This window comes from Rhinoderma darwinii, chromosome 1 (genome assembly GCF_050947455.1).
Source record: "Rhinoderma darwinii isolate aRhiDar2 chromosome 1, aRhiDar2.hap1, whole genome shotgun sequence".
Taxonomy (NCBI): domain Eukaryota; kingdom Metazoa; phylum Chordata; class Amphibia; order Anura; family Rhinodermatidae; genus Rhinoderma; species Rhinoderma darwinii.
Window position 1 is genome coordinate 19,283,390 of NC_134687.1, and position 22,500 is coordinate 19,305,889.

General features: G+C 41.7%; 1 protein-coding gene across 5 annotated transcripts in view; it reads left to right on the plus strand.

The window, feature by feature from the left end:
- Nucleotides 1–22,500, plus strand: part of CTNNA2 (catenin alpha 2) — a 1,837,255-nt gene that overhangs the window by 1,722,039 nt on the left and 92,716 nt on the right. For all 5 annotated transcript variants that reach the window (XM_075855957.1, XM_075855967.1, XM_075855939.1 and 2 more), the window contains one exon: nucleotides 222–356. In XM_075855957.1, coding sequence (XP_075712072.1) covers nucleotides 222–356 — 135 coding nt within the window. The remainder of the gene's footprint in view (nucleotides 1–221; nucleotides 357–22,500) is intronic.

Genomic DNA, 22,500 nt, shown 5'->3' on the forward strand with positions numbered 1-22,500 from the left:
AGGCTTTAAAATGAGCAAGGTGTTTGTGACACAATCAAAAAATAAATTCTCCCATCGGTTATGTTGGAAATAGTTGTGCTGTAGTGGGAAAAGTATATGTTTAATATGCTGTTTGCATATTATTTTATCTGATTGCCTTGTTATAATGATATGCAGTTAACACTGGAAGCTGAGCTACATTTAATCAAGTCTACTGATGTTCCTTTTTTATTTCCCTGCAGTGTCCTGATTCTGCATGCAAACAAGATCTGCTCGCCTATCTTCAACGGATTGCACTCTACTGCCACCAACTTAATATCTGTAGCAAGGTAAAAGCTGAAGTGCAGAACCTGGGAGGAGAACTTATCGTTTCAGGGGTGAGTAACTGGCAATATTTACTGTTCAATATTCCAACAAATCATTGATGTAATGTTGTACAAAGAAAGCATCCGTGATCAGCTAACATTGCACATATTTTGAAAATTCTTAATAACTGCACTTCATATTTCTACCACTAGGTAGAGCTTTAGAATATTTCAAGCAACCCTCCCTGGTCCCGGGAGAAAATTTTAAATATGATGGTGTATATGGAGTTGTAATATCTGGTGCCCTCCAGTTACTCCTCTCTGACGTGAATCCGTCGTTTTAGGGTTCCCTTTGTGCTGTCCCATAATGGCCACACCGCATCTTAGACTACAAGTCTGATACACTCCCACTGTTCTCGGATTGGCCAGAGCTTCTCACGTGAGCAGTTCCGTCCAATCCGTGGACAGATAGAATATCTTAGACTCAGTCTGAGTAGCGCTGCAGCCATTTTGAGATAACAAAGAAGGGACCCTAAAACAGAGGGTCCAAAGTAGAGGGGCGCAACTGGAGTGCACCAAGTAATATTGCTCCATATACCCCATCACATTTTTAATTTTGTCCTGAGACTGGAGGGTTGCTTTAACTATTAAGAATTGATGATACAGTCATCTGTTCCATGTTTTTTTTTTTATAACAGCATACCATGTGGTAAGTCATAGTATTGCAAGAAGAGATGAGCAAATTTTCAAAAATTTGTTCGGATCCGAATCGATCGAACTGGCCGTCAGATTGGATTCGGTCTGAATAAGTTTGGTGCAAATCAAAATGGTCTCCATTGCCCTGAAAACTCATGTATAACACACTGAGGTCTCCTAAGACTGTATCCAACCCACCTCAACCTTTTTTACGCCAAGACAGGATTAATAATGTCAAAGTGACAGCAACATATATGGCTATGGGTTTATAGATGGTAGCCAGTTAAACAAACAGCCTGTTTAAAAGCACTCTGCGCCGTCTGATTTTTTATTCTATGTAAAATTAGAAAACCATTAAAAAATGATCTCTTTTTTGGGGACATGTCTGCCCCTGTTTATATATACACGGTGGTATCTGAAGTAGCTATGGCATTTTAACAAGCAGTCCAAAAATTATCAGTTTTTGTGGAGTAGCAACAGGTTTGTTTTTATTTTAACCACTTCCTGACCAGAAGCTTTACCCCCTTCCTGACCAGTTCCATTTTCATGTTTTAGCCATGTGCCAATTTAAAAGAAAATTGTTGTTCTAGACAGCTGTATCATGGAGCTCCTTACAGTTGGCATGCAAGCGCTGATGGGAGGAGCTGACTATGATCGTTGTGACAGGTTGTCACAATGAGCACGAGACCGTAAACCACGCTGCTTGGTCTCCGGGTGAAGCTCCTCGATACAGCTGTCTATAGACAGCTGTATCCTGAAGCTAATTGCCGCCAGGGAGCGGCAAACAGGCCTTCCCTGCAGGATGTTTTAGAACGTCCTTGCAGAGATGGGTGTGGACCGCCTGGACATTTATAGTCTATGGGTTGTTCACAACTGGTTAAAAAAAAACAACATATATTTATTTTCCACCGCCACGACTATATGTGCCAGTGACCGTGTGTTTGATCGTCCTGGAAAGTTAAGAAGTAATGGCTTTTCACCCTATTTATTTGAAAATAAATTTTCACTTGGGCACAGACTGAAGTAAAACGGTGCTGCATAACTGCTTTGCGCAGAACAATACGCCAATTGTTGAAGAAGAGTTGTTAATGATGTGATGAAGATTGGTGATTCACAAATTAATGTAAGAATTGCATATCTGCAGCAGCACTCACTCACAGCAATGGCTCGCCCCACCTGCATAACTAAGACACTAACACTGACTAAGTCCTAACTCTCTCTAAAATCCATCTATCAAATTATTATAAATCTAACTATCTATTTTCCTCACTGACACTAATCCACTATCTATCTGTACTCTGTGTTTTATTATCTCTCACTCTCTGTCTGACATCCTCTCTCTCCCCATAAAGTAGCAGTATTTCCTGGTTGGGCTGTTTATAGTGGCTATGACTCATGACTGTCATCCACTGAGTCATCAGTGACTCACACCTGCACACCTCATGATTGGCTGTGCTAGAGGGAGGGCTGCCTGCATGGCATTATGGGGAAGCCTGCTTGGCGGCCGCCTAAGGTCATAAGATCCTTCTACTCTGTCTTCCCCCGATCTGTAAAATGGTGAACGCCATTTTCAGCAATTTGTGTGGGACCAACCCCAAAAGTTTTGGATTTGCTCAAATCCCAAAATTTTGGGAAATTTGTAATTAATTCAATTTGTGTAGAATTAATTCGCTCATCTCTAATTGCAAGTAAAACATATTAATAGTTCTTATGCAAAACATTATCTTTTCTCGCGATGGAATCCCAAAATGTATATATATTATTTTCCAGGCTAAAAAGTGGATACTTAAAGGGAATCTCCAATTTTTAACACTATGTAATTTTTAGGTCCAACATTCTGTGCTTACTGATTTTTTTATTATTATTATATCCTTATCAGTCAGAGTTCTGTTTTTTTTCTGATACAGATCTCCAAATTCTCTGTATAGACATAGAGTTAAATTACGAAATTCAGGCTGCCTTCAGCCACCACTAGGTGAAGCTTAGGATTTTTCACTGAACTCAATTTAAAAAAAAACAAACAGATGTAGCCAAGTTTATCTTGACTCTGATAACTTGCTGCAGCGTGATATCACACAACAAAAGCCATTGAAAAACCATTGAAAAAGTCAAGTTAAAGTTTCTTGACACTGTGTATTTAAAGCTCCCTCTAGTGGCAGCAACTAGCAGCCAGAGTTTTATTATTTAAAGAGTATCTGTTTGCCCTCCCAATATGTCTGTTTTAGTAAATACTTGCCTCGCGCATAAAAAAACAATACTCAAGCATCTTTGTTAAGAACTCTGCATTGTGCCATTCCACTGTTATTCCTCCTGGAAATTCATAAATATATTTACAACTGGGTGTTACCATTTCCCTTATCAACAGGGTGTGTCCCTACACAGTCTGATAGTACCAGCACTGATTGGATAGAGTGAGGCTGTGTAGGTACTTGCCCCATTGACAAGGAGACTGATAACAACCAGTTGTCAATGTATTTATACATTTCCCGGAGGAATAAAAAAAGAACGGCACGATGTAGAGTTTTAAGAAAAGATGCTCCGGAATTGTTATTTATTAGAAATATGAGTATTTTCTAAAACAAGCATGTTAGTAGCCGGCAGGTCCATTTTAACCGTATGGCCTACATTAACTAAAGTAAAGTTGATAGTTGTCGTGATTTGCGCTAAATTTATTAAAATGTGCACACCCCTTAATAAATTTGGCTAATTTTGGACTGTCTGAGAGGAAGCAGGTGTAGCTTTGAGACAAAGCGTGCACTATTTTTGGCTAAATAAATTAGACTAAAACTATTTCTCCTTGCAGACCACGCCCACATTCGTCATCACTTTCCACATTTCGGCGAGTGACCAGAAAAGTAGAAAATTTTACAGCTAATTTTTTAGGGCACAGATTGCGTAAACTGCATCGTCAATTTCGGCCACTGGGGGATTTGGAACTCTGTTTTAGAAAAACAGAACTTCAGCTATAATAAGGGATATACAGTTTTAAGAAATTATTCAGCACAGAATTTTGGACCAATCTAGATTAAAAAAAATTATAATAATTGATGTTCAAAAGTGGATATTCACTTTAAGACACTGATTAACATGAAGTAATGTATGAGGATTGGTGTCACCAATAAGCCGTTGTGTCAGATCACAAGCTCTTACTGACATTTTAAAGGGAAACTGTTATGTCACACATGTAGTCCAATCTGCGGGCAGTGTGTTATAGAGCAGGTGGAGCAGAACAGATTGATATATATATATATATATATATATAGATATAGATTCTTGAAAAGATTTAAGATAGCCTGTAATTGATTTATGTCCATGCTAACGCTGGGCTTAAGAGTCCAGTGGGCGGTCCTACTCAGTGATTGGTGGTTAATCCTGTATTTACACTCATACAGAGAGGACTGTCTATCAATGGTTGAGACCGCCCACTGGACTCTTTAGCCCAGAGTGAACAGTGATTTATTTGAATAAATTACTATTACCCTGAATCTTTTCCCACAAAACTATATCTATATCTAAAATATATATGAATCGGCTTTTTTCCCCTTACTCTATCACATGCTGCCCACAGGGTTATAAGCTAAACTTTTACATTTTAGGGCTCCTTCACACTTGCGTATGCAAATATGGATCAAATATGAATGTGCAATACAATTTTTTATTTTTTTACAATTGGTTCCAATTTTTTTCCCCCGTATTTAGTCGTGAGTTATTAATTTTTCATCCGTATCGGTTCTGCTTTTTGTTAAAAGGTTAACTATTTTTTTGTTATGCTACTGAAATACGGACGTAAAAACAAGAAAAATACGCACAGGTGAAATATGCAAAAATGGAACATGCATTTTTTAATTTAACCCATTAAATTCTGAAGCTAAAAACGGTACCAATATGGATCAGTTGGAACATGCTGCCTATTTTAAAAAAATAGCCATACGCATAAAAAAAGTGCATATAAAAAAACGGAAATGTGACTAAAAGCATTGAAATATATCGCCAATGTTTTTACAATAAATAAAAAATAAATATTTCGCATGAGAAATACAGAAGTGTGAATGAGCCCTAAGTCTGGAACATGAATCCTTAGTGATTTGTAGAGATCCCCCAAAAAATTGCTCTGTTGGGTCATACAAAACGTTCAGTTAGTAGATGCACAAAGTATATAAGGTACAATCCCAAACTTGAGCTCTAGGAGTATATTCACACGTGGCAGATTTGTCTGACTGTCCCATTCATCCGCATGGAACGTGCAGAAATCCATGCACATGCTGAAAAAACAACCGCATTCCATGTATGGAACTGATTTCTATCTCGGAAATTTCTGCAACAAATCTTCCGCGTGCGACTATAACCTCTGTTTTTATAGGATGTTGTCACTGGAATAATTTGGTCACAAATGTCCATCCCACATTCCATGTTTTATAGATTTCATTAAAAATCTAACTTTATACACAAGTCATCTTTTTGATAATAATAATACGGGTGTATAAAGTCATTGTCCACATCTTATTTACATCTTCTAGATCCAAAAATGTGTTTTCTATGAGACATTTCATACATGAAAAGATTTTTTTTCTTTGTTATTTTATTTTTTATGATTTATTCGTTTTTGAAAAATTTAGACCCATATGGCAGCAAAGTTGGGTATTAACGAGGGCAAACTTTTGAATTTATGGCCCTTATTTTACTCACTTTCAGTAACTTTTATAATAATAAAATTCAATTCTGAAATTTATCGGAATTTACCATATCACTTCCTCTAATAGAATAAAGCATACATTGACAATTGTTTTGAAATATTTTACTGTTCCATACAGAGGTAGTCATTAAATACACCGTGGCAAGATACCTTATATTGACTTTTTTAATGGCTTTTATTATGTGAGTCAAGATAGAGATGGCTACATCCATGTTATTTTAGTTATTATAATGATATTCCAAATATAACATTAATCTTGATAACGATTTCCTATCGCCATCTTGTCTTTTGCCAATTTTTTTCCGTTTGACATAAGCTATGGAGGGATTTACTCCAACCTTAATACTTTCCATCTCTAAAAACTGTGGCTGAATATTCCTCTTGTGTGATCGGTTCTTCATCTTTCCTTTTTCCGGCTTTCTCACCCTCCTCTTTCAAAAAGTCTCCACTGTTTCGTCAATGTCCATTTTTTGGGCTTCATCGATGGTCACCCCAAGCGTTACCATTCGACCATTCATGAAATGGTTCTTCATTGCTCCCACCACTGCCATCTCATTTTGCCGAGCACCATTTCAGAAGCCCGAGGCCTTGTTTAGAGATTTCTCCCCAACATTCTTACTTTTCTTTTGCCGTCTAGTAATTTTTGTATTTTTGTTTTCCACCTGACACTAATCAGTTCTTTTCAATTCTGCAAATTATCCTGCTGGCCTGATTCATCACCTGTCAGCTTTAATATTTCAATAAAGGAACAAGTGCTCATTTCAAGATAAAATAATCATTGTTATAAATATGCAATGACTATGAACATCTTTATTATTATAAGTTTTTGAAAATGAGCTCCGTTCGTAGATCAAAGCTTTTCTTAGTTAAGCAGGTCAGTCCTTACGTAACACATTCAGTGAGCCACTACTGTTCTGGAAGTAGGAGAAACCATGTACGTTGTAATGCTCTGATCTATCTTCAAAGGGGGGTCTCTTTTTCCAAAAATAAATCCAATACATTTTCTATCTGTGTTATTTCAATATTGTTTTTCTATCGTATATACACTAAAAAAGTTTGTGCCACTTTTTGTAAAAGTAATGTGTTCTTTTTTTAGACCTCATGTACACGGCCGTGCCTGTAATCACGGCCCGTGATTATGGGAGCACGGCCCGTAAAATACGAAAAATAGGGCATGCTCCATAATTGCCGGCACAGTTCTACGGCACGGACATCTATCCGTAGCGATACGGAAAGGTGTCCACGGCCAATAGAACTAAATGGGTCTGTAATTATGGAGATTTTTTACGGTCGTGTGCATGGGGCCTTAGGGTTACTTTTTTTAAGGTTTCTATCTGTGTATCTTATAGCAGAGCTAGTATCGTGAGATGCCTGAATTTAAATGCCCAAAAAACCTACATTGGCCAAATTTATCAAAATATATTTGGCACAACTTGTTAATCCTGTCATTTCTCTTCCTCATGGCTGGTGTCAGGACTAGCTGTAGAGGTGTTCGACCTAATGGGGCTCCTGAGGGACATCTCATAGGATAAAAGCCCCCAGGTCTGCCCTGGACATATGCCTGTTAGGACGCGCCGGAGACACGTCCTAACAGATTGCCTGTCAGATTTACACTGACAGGCAATAATGCTCTGGTATACGAAGTATACCAGAGCATTATAGCAGCGATGTGAAGATCTGAAGATCGCAGAGTAAAGTCCCCTAGTGGCACTAGTGAAATAAATAATAAATGTGAAATAAAGATTAATAATAAAAATGACAGTAAAAAAATAAATAAAACAATTTTTTTCCATAAAAAGTGGTTTTATTTAGTAAAAGTGTAAAAATAAAATAAAAGTACACATATGTGGTATCGCCGCGACCGTAATGACTCCATTAATAAAGTTAATATGTAATTTAAACCGCAAGGTGAACACCGTAAAAAAAAACTGCAAAAAACCATGGCGAAATTGCAATTTTTTTCCATTGCCACCCAAAAAAGTCATAATAAAAATGAATCAATAAGTCCCATGTACCCCAAAACAGTAGTAATCAAAACTACGTCTCGTTCCGCAAAAAACAAGCCAAAAAAATCACTACGTTGATGTAAAAATAAAAAAATTACGGCTCTTGGAAAGCGACGATGCAAAAACAAATAATTTTAGTTCAAAAGTGTTTTTATTGTGCAAAAGTCGTAAAACATAAAAAACCTCTACATATGTGGTATCGCCGTAATCGTACCGACCCATAGAATAAAGATAATGTGTTATTTACACCGCACAGTGAACGGCGTCAATTTAAAAACGCGTAGAACAATGGCGGAATTTCAATTTTTTTTTTTATAATCCCCCCAAAAAAAGTTAATAAAAGTTAATAAAAAAATTATATGTACCCAAAAATGGTGCTATTAAAAAGTACAACTAATCCCACAAAAAACAAGTCCTCATACAGCTATGTAGACAAAAAAAATAAATAGTTATAGCTCTTTGAATGCGACTATAGAAAAACGAATAAAATTGCTTGGTCATTAGGGCCTAAAATGGGCTGGTCAATCACTAAGTAGGATCACACCCGCTGGACTCCTGCAGATTGGACAATATATTCAACGTAACGCTCCACTATATTATATCTGTATACAACAACAGCACTTACAGGAGTCTGTGGGACCTCACTTTACCTCTGTTCACCTCCGATTTAATAATAGAGGTTTTTTTCTGTTGCATCAAAAATGAGATATGTATTACAGAGACATAGATTAGGGGGGATTGTGCATATAATGCGGCACCACATGAAGGCGCCATGGGGCAGAACATAGATTGTCTACTACTTGATAGTACAGTGCTGGGACTCCATATGGTCTGTGATTATGGCTGTGTAGTGTGCATGAGTTTTTAAGGTCCCTCAACGATGGATCCATTGAATTGGGCTGGAGCAGTGGTCCCAACAATTTTCTAGGTCGCGGACCACTTTTTAAAAGATGACCGGTTCTGTTGAGCTTCACTGAATCCTAAAAGGAAAAAAAGCCTATTAAAGTTATGTCCAATTGATATGGTTTTCACCTTGGAACCAAGTCCTATTAATACTATGACATCCAGGTGGGTCTGAGTTCCACATGTTGCTTCCAAGCCATTGGTTTGGGGAACACTATAGTAGAGTAAGGCAAATATATTGAATTTTTTTTTTTCATTATATTATTAGAGAATGTATTTTTATTCATTCTTTTATCATCACACAATACACTTTGTTCTTTTTTTCATCTTTTAGTATATAATTGGTGTTGAGAAAGTATTTTTGAAGTATAGTAATGGTAAAGGATTGAGCCCGCAAGGCTTAAACGTACTGGTTTAGGATATAGATCCTTCTGGCATAAAGCAGATTATGGTTTATTTCAAGCAGAACGTGTGGATGTATTTTTATACAAGTCTAACATTCGCATTTGATTCTTGCTCACAATGACTATTACTGTCGATCATGTCTGTGAAGCCGGCTACATTATATTTAACTAGCACGGTGATAAATAAAACATTTGTGCATTTATCTGGTCTTTGGCATTTTTGTAGTCTCAATATTGTAGCTGGGCTGTGACTCAGGTTCACACATGGAATAAGTACAGCTGTTCATTGTTCGCGCACTTCAGTTCTGAACTAAACACAATGGATATATGTCTGAGCTTTATCATCGCAAAGAAATAATTAACAAAAGCTGAGATAAACAAAGCCGGAATAAATATGTCAGGCATGTGGTGTGAGAAGAAAGTCTTAAAAAATATTCACAAACTGTGAAGAAAACAAAAACATTAAAGAGGTTTTCTGAGTTAACACTTTATGTGTCAGTGCTTTTAAAGTGTAGCTAAATGTTTCACAAACTTCTGACTTGTCATAGTGACATGTCAGAAGTTTGGATTGGTGGGGGTCCAAGAACTGAGACCCCCACCAATAGCTAGAACGAAGCAGCTGACGGTCTCGTGTGAGCGCTCAGCTGCTTCGTGTCTGTTCGGCTTTTTCCGGAAATAAATGTATCGGTGTGCGGAGTCAATAGAAAGTCTATGAGCCCGTACTCCGATAAGTTTGTCAAACATTTAGCTACACTTTAACCTCTGAGGCTGGGTTCACACGACCTATTTTCAGGCGTAAACGAGGCGTATTATGCCTCGTTTTACGCCTGAAAATACGGCTCCAATACGTCGGCAAACATCTGCCCATTCATTTGAATGGGTTTGCCGACGTACTGTGCAGACAACCTGTAATTTACGCGTCGTCGTTTGACAGCTGTCAAACGACGACGCGTAAAATGACTGCCTCTGCAAAGAAGTGCAGGACACTTCTTTGCAACGTAATTTGAGCCGTTCTTCATTGAAGTCAATGAAGAGCAGCTCAAGATTACAGGCGTCAAAGACACCTCGCATAATACGAGGAGCAGCATTTACGTCTGAAATGACGCAGCTGTTTTCTGCTGAAAACAGTCTGTCTTTTCAGACGTAAAAGCCTCTCATCGTGTGCACATACCCTGAATGTTATTACATTTGTAATGCAGTTACTGTAGCAAAATTGGCCCCATTTCCCGATGCTGCCATGAGGCACATGACCGGTAACGTCACTCTCTTTGCCCCCTCTGTTTACGAGCTGTATACCTATCACGTGGTCAAACTGTTAAAAGTATCTGATAAATAGAGTAACCCGCGCTGGAAGTGTTATTATTTTAGCAATAAAATGTCTGGGTTGGCAGCAGGTCTTGACAATCCATCTGGTCTGAACTTGTCTCGGTATATAGAGAAAAAAAACAAAAAAGGGGGAAAGACCCGCACCTGATAGTAAAGTAGTTTTATGCAATTAGCCAGATAAAAAAAAATCAGCACTTAGTACTTACACAATCCCATAAGGGAATAACAGCTAGTCTGCTTCTCCTGGACCTCGCTGTTTCACCTTCTCCTCTGGGTGTGGTGGAGATAGAAGGGAATCCCAAGTCTCTTTCCACAGATCACCGACGGGACTCGGCCGGCACACACTGTCGTGTGCATGAGGCTTAAGACTTACCTTTATAAATACCAAGAGATATTTTGGTAGCCCTCAATACTATGTAGTACCTCAAAGAATGTTTCAGAGAAGACAACACGTAGAAGATAAATACAGTGATCAGCCCTAACATTAAAACCACAAGCCTAATATTGTGTAGGTTGCACTCGTGCCACAAAAACTGCTCTGATGCATACTGTAGGTTTTAAAATGGGGCCTGCCTTCGCTCCCCCACATGCATCAATGAGCCTTGGGCCATCATGATCCTTTCGCCAGTTCACTGGTTGTCCTTCCTTAGACCACTTTTGGTAGGTACTAACCATTGCATACAGGGAACACCCCACAAAACCTGCCATTTTGGAAAAGCTCTGACCTAGTCGTCTAGACATCACAATTTGACCCTTGTCGCAGTCGCTCAGATCCTTACACTTGCCCATTTTTCCTGCTTCCAAAACATCAGCTTTAATAACTGACTATTCACTTACTGCCTAATGTACTGTACTGCACCCCTCGACAGGTGCCATTGTCATGAGATAATCAATGAAAATTACTTCACCTGTTAGTGGTTTTAATGTTATGGCGGATTGAAGTAAATTTGTATAATGTTATATACAGTTCACTTAAAGTTGGGTCCTACATATATAGCAGGCATTCAAGGAGCACTCTAAGCCGATGACAGGATGTCTTCAACAATCAGCTGTAATCTCTGTGGGAACCCAACAGCAAGTGTTCTATTCCTCTGCAGTGCTCCTACAGGGGAAATAAGGAAGTACACAGACAACCTATTAAAATCAATGGCCTGTCTGTGTCATGGAAGTGTCAGATCCTCCACAGTAACAGACGCACTTTGTACCAGCTCTCCAGTCCGTCTCCTTAAGAGCACGTTCAGACGTGGCGGAATAATGTTGGTGCAGATTTTGGGCAATTACGCAACGAATCTGCACCAACATTTGAATACTTGACAGGTAATTCAGACGTTGCAGAAAAGACAGCGGACTTGCCACAGATTTCAGTTTTTGCATTGCAAAAGCTGAAATCTGCAGTGATGTTCCGCTTCTTCTCCGCAATGTAATGAGCTGCTGCGGAGGGAAAATTCTGCACCGCAGCCTGATTTCCGCACAGTTATTTTCTGCAACATCTGAACTAACTTTCCTAAAAATGTATAGAAACAAATGTAAAAAACGGCTGCTGCAGAATTCCACTGCGGACTCTCCACAGCGGAATTCAACAGCAATTCCGCCACGTGTTAATGTGCCCTAAGGCTATGTTCACACAGAGTTTTTTGCAGGCAGAAAACTCTGCCTGCAAAAATCAGCTCCATTTTTGCACCGCAGGCATTTTTTCCGCGTTTTTTTATGTGTTTTTTTTTTACTTATTTCTTTAACAGGCAAAGGGAAAAACCGCGAGCGGTTTTTGACATAAAACGTGTCAAAAAACGTCGGCTGTTCGGGGTGTTTCTTCCGGCTCCCATTGTTTTCAATGGGGTTTTTGAGCCAGAAAATGCCTTAAGATAGGGCATGTCCCGTTTTTTTCTGCTCGCGGGAAAAAACGCCTCCACCTCCCATTAAAAACAGGAGGCAATTTCGGACGTTTCTTAAAGGCAACTAGCTAAGATTCCCCCCAAAAAAGTTTTAAAAAAACTAGGCAAACCACTTTTTTACTATTTCTCTTAATTAAAGGCTTTTCTTATGATCATGTTAATTATTTTATAGTAAGTAATTAGAAGTCAACCACAATAAGATTTTGATTTCTTTTGTTTGTGTAAAGGAGTTTGGTCACCCATTGTTTTAACTTGCTTTAAGTACAACCTCCACACCCCCAACCTTACTTCTGGATGCATCTTGATCCTGAATTTCTGGGCCATTAAAACATATATAACCCCGTGTTATACCTTAGGCTATGTTCACATCTGTGTCAGGGCTCCGTTCTGACGTTCCGTCTGAGCTTTCCATCGGAACGGAGCCCTGACTGACACAAACTGAAACCATTGGCACCGGATCCGTCACCATTGAAATCAATGGTGATGGAAATGGAAACCTATGGTTTCAGTTTGTGTCAGTCAGGGCTCCGTTCCGATGGAAAGCTCAGACGGAACGTCAGAACGGAGCCCTGACGCAGATGTGAACGAAGCCTTACACACAATGATCATGAGTCAAAATTTCCGAAACGCACTATAAATGCAGCTAAGGACTTTCCTAAACAAATATTTTATTATCCAGCCTTCTGTTTATAGCATGCAGATAGAAAGACTAAAGCTCGTTTGCGGACTCATTTCCGAAATTGCAAGAAGTCTGACATTATTGCAGAGCACCTTGACACACTGCTGAGGATCCCTCTCCATCCAGTTTTAATGTCTTTTTAATTACAAGTGGTACAGTTTGGGAGCTAGTTATCGTTCCCACTTACTGTTCATCATTAATATGCATGGAGACCTCTGCCATGAGCCAACCTATTTGACGGGAAGCCAGTTATATGCGACATTAAGAGAAAGTTTAGCTGATGAGTTGGGAAGTGACAGCAGCATTTTCCTGAATAGAGACACCGGCGTCTGACCTGTGACGGCTTTTCTTAATGTCCTTTCTCCTCTGGCTTGATTTTTCATTTTCTTAACTGAGAATCTTCACATAGGAACTGAGACAAAAAGATTGGCATGGTAAAACTCTAAAACTAAAAGTAAAGTAAAGCTGATTTCTCGTACAATCTGTGATGAATAGATATGAGATGGATAGAAAAGGTAAAGACACATAGATAGATAGATAGATAGATAGATAGATAGATAGATAGATAGATAGATAGATAGATAGATAGATGACTAGCGCCAATGACCAGGGCGCTAGTACATCAAATCACCCAAACCCAATAAATATTCCTGAAATTAATGAAAACAAACTAGGAGAAAACAGAGCGATACAAGTGGGTACAAAGCCGACCGCCAACCAATCCTCCAGCACAGAACCACAGCAGCACCACATAACACCACCAAGCAGGACCCAGGACACAAGCATCAGACAAGCCACCCGCAAGTCACAATGTCCTGATACTGTCCTAATAATTGACTCAAATGGCAAATACCTTAATTCACGGCGACTCTTCCCAGGAAAAAGGGTCAGTAAAATTCACTGTGCAACTATCCAACAAGTCACATCATTCATCAATAACCCACATTTTACCAATCCAAACCATCTCATTATACACACGGGTACAAACAACCTCCAAGACCAGCAACAGCAGATTGCAGAACAACTGACCCAACTAGCAAAGACGGCACAACAAAAGTTCCCTGACAGTAAAATAATTATATCATCCGTGCTCCCAAGAAAAGATGTACCCAACGAGATCACCCAGGCCATCAACACAGAGCTGGCAGCGAACATCAGCTCAATGTCAAACATCAGCCTGGCACAACACCCCTCCATAGAGCAGCACCACCTGTATGATGACAAACACCTCAACAAACGAGGGGTCAGCCTTCTGGCCAAAGAACTGAAAGACATTGTGCTGAACAGACCCCCCAGACCTGGACCCCACACCAGCCAAAGCCAAAACATGGAGACATCACTAACAATGAAAAGACCTCAAACTCCACACACCTCACTACACCCAGGAGAAAAACCCCTTTACCCAAGGTCAGACCAACAGAGGCAAAAGCCATGGAGAAAACCCCCTGCCTCACACAGAGACACGCAGAGCAGAGACATGGAGGAAACCCCCTGCCTCACACAGAGACACACAGAGCAGAGACATGGAGGAAACCCCCTGCCTCACACAGAGACACACAGAGCAGAGACATGGAGGAAACCCCCTGCCTCACACAGAGACACGCAGAGCAGAGACATGGAGGAAACCCCCTGCCTCAAACAGAGACACGCAGAGCAGAGACATGGAGGAAACACCCTGCCTCACACAGAGACACGCAGAGCAGAGACATGGAGGAAACCCCCTGCCTCACACAGAGACACGCAGAGCAGAGACATGGAGATGCTAAAGACCCTGCTCAGCACTCTATGTAAAAAACTAATGTGACTGTACAACACGAGAACATCTACAACACATCCAACAGTCACATCTCCAGCCCGTCCTACACAGCGCCGCTCATTACAAGGTATATGGACACACAATGACGTCCTTTATAATCAGCAGCTGGAATATTCAAGGCCTCAACGCCTCAGCCTTTGGATGCAAAATTAACGATCCAGACTTCATCCAAAGACTGAAAAATATCGATATACAAATCCTCCTGGAAACATGGACTAGGACAGAGAATGAGTCCCTGGTGCCCACTGGATACAGGGAAATCTCTGTCCCCGCCCTGAAAAATAAACACATCAAGCAGGGTCGGTGTTCAGGAGGAATATTAGTCTGGTACAAGGAGGAGCTCCATGAGCAGATCAAAGCCGTGAAGCGAGGAGACAGCCACATCTGGATAAGAATAGGCAGCTCCATCCTCACCTCTCAGTCTGACATGTATCTCTGCGCAACGTACATCGCACCGCCAGAGTCCCCGTACTCCAACCCAGACAGCTTTGAGATTATACAAAGGGAAGCCGCCCATTTCCAGACCCTGGGCAGCGTTCTCATCTACGGAGACCTCAATGCAAGAACGGGGAGAGATAAAGACTACCTGACCAATGATGGAAATATCTTCATCTTTGGAGCAGAGGCCGACTGTCATAACTCCCTACAGAAAGAGAGAAACAGCTATGACAGCACCGTCAACAAAAGCGGGAAAAAACTACTGAATCTATGTCGAAGCTTAGGACTCCACATACTGAATGGCCGCACCAAGGGAGACTCTTTAGGAAGGTATACACTAAACTCCCATGTAGGCAGCAGTGTAGTAGACTATGCCATCACGGACATGGACCCCGCAAACATTGGCGCACTCATAGTCACTCCACAAACGCACCTGTCAGATCACAACCAATTACTTCTATACATCAAATCCACAACCAAACCATCTGCACAAAAACCACATCAAACCGGCCTCTTCAACCTGCCCCCATCTTATAAATGGTCCAAAACGTCAACTATAAAATATAAAGAGACAATGAACAGACCAGAAGTGCAGGAGATGCTTCACAACCTCTACAACAAGGTGTATGAGACAAGCCCAGGAGGGGTCAATCAGGCCGTAAATGACCTCAATAATATATTCTATACCATGGCAGAGAAGTCTGACCTGAAAAGATGTGACTACAAGAGGCCACAAGAAATACATCCTAACGGTTGGTTTGACCGTGAGTGCAAAGAAGTACGGAAGACCCTAAGAAATGCCTCAAATAAGAAGCACCGAGACCCAAACAACACCGGTCTGAAGGAGGCCTACAGCAACATACAGAGGCAATACAAGACCATCCTCCGAAAGAAAAAACAAAGGCACATCTCCACCAAACTTACCCAACTCCAAGATGCCCTCCATGACAACTCGTTCTGGGAATTATGGAAACACATGGGCAAAAATTGCAAGAAAAACAACCTTCATATTCAAAATGGCAACATCTGGCTCCAATATTTCAAGGACCTCTACAAAGATATCCCGAAAGAAGAACAAAGCCAAGAACAAAAACAAATAATATCAAAATTGAAGGCGATGGAGGAAACACTTAAAGATTCTCAAAACCCCCTGGATACACCAATAACACTGCAAGAAGTAACAGAGAGAACCTCAGACATAAGGTGTAAAAAATCCAGCGGCCTAGACAGAATCTCACCAGAAATGATAAAACACAGCCCGCCAGAAATACAGGCCGCAATAGTCAAACTATTTAATATAGTGCTGAGTGCCGGCTACTTCCCGCAAATCTGGAACCAAGGCCTTATAACACCAATCCACAAGAGTGGGGACAGGTACGACCCGGCCAACTACCGAGGGATATGTGTCAGCAGCAACCTGGGGAAACTGTTCAGCAGCATCCTGAATAAGAGAATCCTCAGCTTCCTCTCCCAGCACAATGTCCTCCACCAAAGCCAAGCTGGGTTCATGCCAAACCACCGCACCACTGACCACATCTACACCCTGCGCAGCCTCATCAAGAGCCACGTCCACAATACAAAGCATGGGAAGATTTACGCCTGTTTTGTGGACTTTAAGAAGGCCTTTGACTCAGTGTGGCACCCGGGCCTATTCCTGAAACTGCTGGAGAGCGGAATAGGAGGTAAAACCTATGACGTCATCAGAAGCTCCTACACAGAGAACAGATGCAGCGTGAAGGTGAACGGGAGAAGAACGGCTGATTTCCAGCAGAGCCGAGGAGTCAGACAAGGCTGCAGCCTCAGTCCAACGCTCTTCAACATCTACATCAATGAACTGGCCACAGCTCTGGAATCCTCCTCAGCACCAGGTCTCGCCCTCCATGACACCCAGGTGAAATTCCTGCTGTATGCAGATGACCTTCTGTTACTATCACCAACCGAGAAAGGTCTCCAAGACAACCTGCAAATCCTAGAAAAATTCAGCTCCACGTGGGCACTACCCATCAATGCCAAGAAAACCAACATCATGGTGTTCCAGAAGAGAAACTCAAAATCCCCCAGGCACCCGACCTTCACACTAAATAACGCCACAATCACAGCGACCGACAGGTACACTTACCTGGGCCTAGAAATCAACCAATCAGGAAGCTTTAAACAAGCCATAGAGATTCTGAAAGACAAGGCGTGCAAAACCTTCTATGCCATCAGACGAAAACTCTATCATCTCAAACCACCAGTGACGGTCTGGCTGAAAATCTTTGACTCCATCATCTCCCCAATCCTCCTGTATGCCAGTGAAGTCTGGGGTCCGGACACATACCCAGACTGGTCAAGGTGGGATTCCAGCCCAACAGAAATCTTCCACCTAGAATTCTGCAAACACCTTCTCCAAGTCCATCGGAGCACCTCAAATAGTGCCTGTCGGGCAGAACTGGGCAGATTCCCACTACACCTCACAATCCAGAAGAGGGCGCTATCATTCTGGGCCCATCTACACAGCAGCAGGCAAAGTTCCTATCACCATAAAGCCCTGTTACACCAAGGGGTCCCAGGTAAACCAGGCCCCCCAGAACATCTCACCCTGACCCGGCCTGAAGAAAATGTCACCCAGCGCGGCCTCACAAAAGCCGAAATCAAGAAGACAATAAACAAAGGCCAAGAGGAATATATCAGTGACTGGAGGAACGACATAAAGACATCTCAGAAACTGACAATATACCGGAGTCTACAGCGGGAATATAAACTGGCGCCATATCTGGAGAAACTGCCAAACCACAGAGACAGACAGATCCTGAGCCGCTACAGACTGAGCGCCCACAACCTGCTCATCGAATCCGGGCGCCACAGACAGACCTACAAGCCCAGGGAGAGCCGACTGTGCCAACAGTGCGACCAGGAGGCCGTGGAGGATGAGGCCCACTTCCTGCTACACTGCTCCAAATACTCAGCAGTAAGGGACACTCACTTCAGGAGACTCTCTGATCTCTTACCGGACTTCAGCTCCATGGAAGAGGTAGAGAAACTCTACATCCTGCTGGGTGAAGAGGAAACCACAGTGGGCACAGCGGCACAATATGTCACTGCATGCCATAAACTGAGAGAGACATGATATGCCATGGACTTGTATAACCCCGACCCTAGATATGTCCCTATCCCCAAGCCCTCAGTCCCTATCCCTCATTCCCTTACTTCTTACTTGCTTTGGCAATGCTAATATGTATTTGGTCCTGCCAATAAAGCTTCTTTGAATTGAATTGAATTGAATTGATAGATAGATAGATAGATAGATAGATAGATAGATAGATAGATAGATAGATAGATAGATAGATAGATAGATAGATAGATAGATAGATAGATAGATATTAGATAGATAGATAGATAGATAGATATTAGATAGATAGATAGATAGATAGATAGATAGATAGATAGATAGATAGATAGATAGATAGATAGATAGATAGATAGATAGATAGATAGATATTAGATAGATAGATAGATATTAGATAGATAGATAGATAGATAGATAGATAGATAGATAGATAGATATTAGATAGATAGATAGATAGATAGATAGATAGATAGATAGATAGATAGATAGATAGATAGATAGATAGATAGATAGATAGATAGATATGAGATAGATAGATATGAGATAGATAGATATGAGATAGATAGATAGATATGAGATAGATAGATAGATATGAGATAGATAGATAGATATGAGATAGATAGATAGATAGATAGATAGATAGATAGATAGATAGATAGATAGATAGATAGATAGATAGATAGATAGATAGATAGATAGATAGATAGATAGATAGATAGATAGATATTAGATAGATAGATAGATAGATAGATAGATAGATAGATAGATAGATAGATAGATAGATAGATAGATAGATAGATAGATAGATATTAGATAGATATGAGATAGATAGATATGAGATAGATAGATAGATAGATAGATAGATAGGAGATAGATAGATATGAGATAGATAGATAGATAGATAGATAGATAGATAGATAGATAGATAGATAGATAGATAGATAGATAGATAGATAGATATGAGATAGATAGATATGAGAGATAGATAGATAGTGGTGCCCACTGGATACAGGGAAATCTCTGTCCCCGCCCTGAAAAATAAACACATCAAGCAGGGTCGGTGTTCAGGAGGAATATTAGTCTGGTACAAGGAGGAGCTCCATGAGCAGATCAAAGCTGTGAAGCGAGGAGACAGCCACATCTGGATAAGAATAGGCAGCTCCATCCTCACCTCTCAGTCTGACATGTATCTCTGCGCAACGTACATCGCACCGCCAGAGTCCCCGTACTCCAACCCAGACAGCTTTGAGATTATACAAAGGGAAGCCGCCCATTTCCAGACCCTGGGCAGCGTTCTCATCTACGGAGACCTCAATGCAAGAACGGGGAGAGATAAAGACTACCTGACCAATGATGGAAATATCTTCATCTTTGGAGCAGAGGCCGACTGTCATAACTCCCTACAGAAAGAGAGAAACAGCTATGACAGCACCGTCAACAAAAGCGGGAAAAAACTACTGAATCTATGTCGAAGCTTAGGACTCCACATACTGAATGGCCGCACCAAGGGAGACTCTTTAGGAAGGTATACACTAAACTCCCATGTAGGCAGCAGTGTAGTAGACTATGCCATCACGGACATGGACCCCGCAAACATTGGCGCACTCATAGTCACTCCACAAACGCACCTGTCAGATCACAACCAATTACTTCTATACATCAAATCCACAACCAAACCATCTGCACAAAAACCACATCAAACCGGCCTCTTCAACCTGCCCCCATCTTATAAATGGTCCAAAACGTCAACTATAAAATATAAAGAGACAATGAACAGACCAGAAGTGCAGGAGATGCTTCACAACCTCTACAACAAGGTGTATGAGACAAGCCCAGGAGGGGTCAATCAGGCCGTAAATGACCTCAATAATATATTCTATACCATGGCAGAGAAGTCTGACCTGAAAAGATGTGACTACAAGAGGCCACAAGAAATACATCCTAACGGTTGGTTTGACCGTGAGTGCAAAGAAGTACGGAAGACCCTAAGAAATGCCTCAAATAAGAAGCACCGAGACCCAAACAACACCGGTCTGAAGGAGGCCTACAGCAACATACAGAGGCAATACAAGACCATCCTCCGAAAGAAAAAACAAAGGCACATCTCCACCAAACTTACCCAACTCCAAGATGCCCTCCATGACAACTCGTTCTGGGAATTATGGAAACACATGGGCAAAAATTGCAAGAAAAACAACCTTCATATTCAAAATGGCAACATCTGGCTCCAATATTTCAGGGACCTCTACAAAGATATCCCGAAAGAAGAACAAAGCCAAGAACAAAAACAAATAATATCAAAATTGAAGGCGATGGAGGAAACACTTAAAGATTCTCAAAACCCCCTGGATACACCAATAACACTGCAAGAAGTAACAGAGAGAACCTCAGACATAAGGTGTAAAAAATCCAGCGGCCTAGACAGAATCTCACCAGAAATGATAAAACACAGCCCGCTAGAAATACAGGCCGCAATAGTCAAACTATTTAATATAGTGCTGAGTGCCGGCTACTTCCCGCAAATCTGGAACCAAGGCCTTATAACACCAATCCACAAGAGTGGGGACAGGTACGACCCGGCCAACTACCGAGGGATATGTGTCAGCAGCAACCTGGGGAAACTGTTCAGCAGCATCCTGAATAAGAGAATCCTCAGCTTCCTCTCCCAGCACAATGTCCTCCACCAAAGCCAAGCTGGGTTCATGCCAAACCACCGCACCACTGACCACATCTACACCCTGCGCAGCCTCATCAAGAGCCACGTCCACAATACAAAGCATGGGAAGATTTACGCCTGTTTTGTGGACTTTAAGAAGGCCTTTGACTCAGTGTGGCACCCGGGCCTATTCCTGAAACTGCTGGAGAGCGGAATAGGAGGTAAAACCTATGACGTCATCAGAAGCTCCTACACAGAGAACAGATGCAGCGTGAAGGTGAACGGGAGAAGAACGGCTGATTTCCAGCAGAGCCGAGGAGTCAGACAAGGCTGCAGCCTCAGTCCAACGCTCTTCAACATCTACATCAATGAACTGGCCACAGCTCTGGAATCCTCCTCAGCACCAGGTCTCGCCCTCCATGACACCCAGGTGAAATTCCTGCTGTATGCAGATGACCTTCTGTTACTATCACCAACCGAGAAAGGTCTCCAAGACAACCTGCAAATCCTAGAAAAATTCAGCTCCACGTGGGCACTACCCATCAATGCCAAGAAAACCAACATCATGGTGTTCCAGAAGAGAAACTCAAAATCCCCCAGGCACCCGACCTTCACACTAAATAACGCCACAATCACAGCGACCGACAGGTACACTTACCTGGGCCTAGAAATCAACCAATCAGGAAGCTTTAAACAAGCCATAGAGATTCTGAAAGACAAGGCGTGCAAAACCTTCTATGCCATCAGACGAAAACTCTATCATCTCAAACCACCAGTGACGGTCTGGCTGAAAATCTTTGACTCCATCATCTCCCCAATCCTCCTGTATGCCAGTGAAGTCTGGGGTCCGGACACATACCCAGACTGGTCAAGGTGGGATTCCAGCCCAACAGAAATCTTCCACCTAGAATTCTGCAAACACCTTCTCCAAGTCCATCGGAGCACCTCAAATAGTGCCTGTCGGGCAGAACTGGGCAGATTCCCACTACACCTCACAATCCAGAAGAGGGCGCTATCATTCTGGGCCCATCTACACAGCAGCAGGCAAAGTTCCTATCACCATAAAGCCCTGTTACACCAAGGGGTCCTAGGTAAACCAGGCCCCCCAGAACATCTCACCCTGACCCGGCCTGAAGAAAATGTCACCCAGCGCGGCCTCACAAAAGCCGAAATCAAGAAGACAATAAACAAAGGCCAAGAGGAATATATCAGTGACTGGAGGAACGACATAAAGACATCCCAGAAACTGACAATATACCGGAGTCTACAGCGGGAATATAAACTGGCGCCATATCTGGAGAAACTGCCAAACCACAGAGACAGACAGATCCTGAGCCGCTACAGACTGAGCGCCCACAACCTGCTCATCGAATCCGGGCGCCACAGACAGACCTACAAGCCCAGGGAGAGCCGACTGTGCCAACAGTGCGACCAGGAGGCCGTGGAGGATGAGGCCCACTTCCTGCTACACTGCTCCAAATACTCAGCAGTAAGGGACACTCACTTCAGGAGACTCTCTGATCTCTTACCGGACTTCAGCTCCATGGAAGAGGAAGAGAAACTCTACATCCTGCTGGGTGAAGAGGAAACCACAGTGG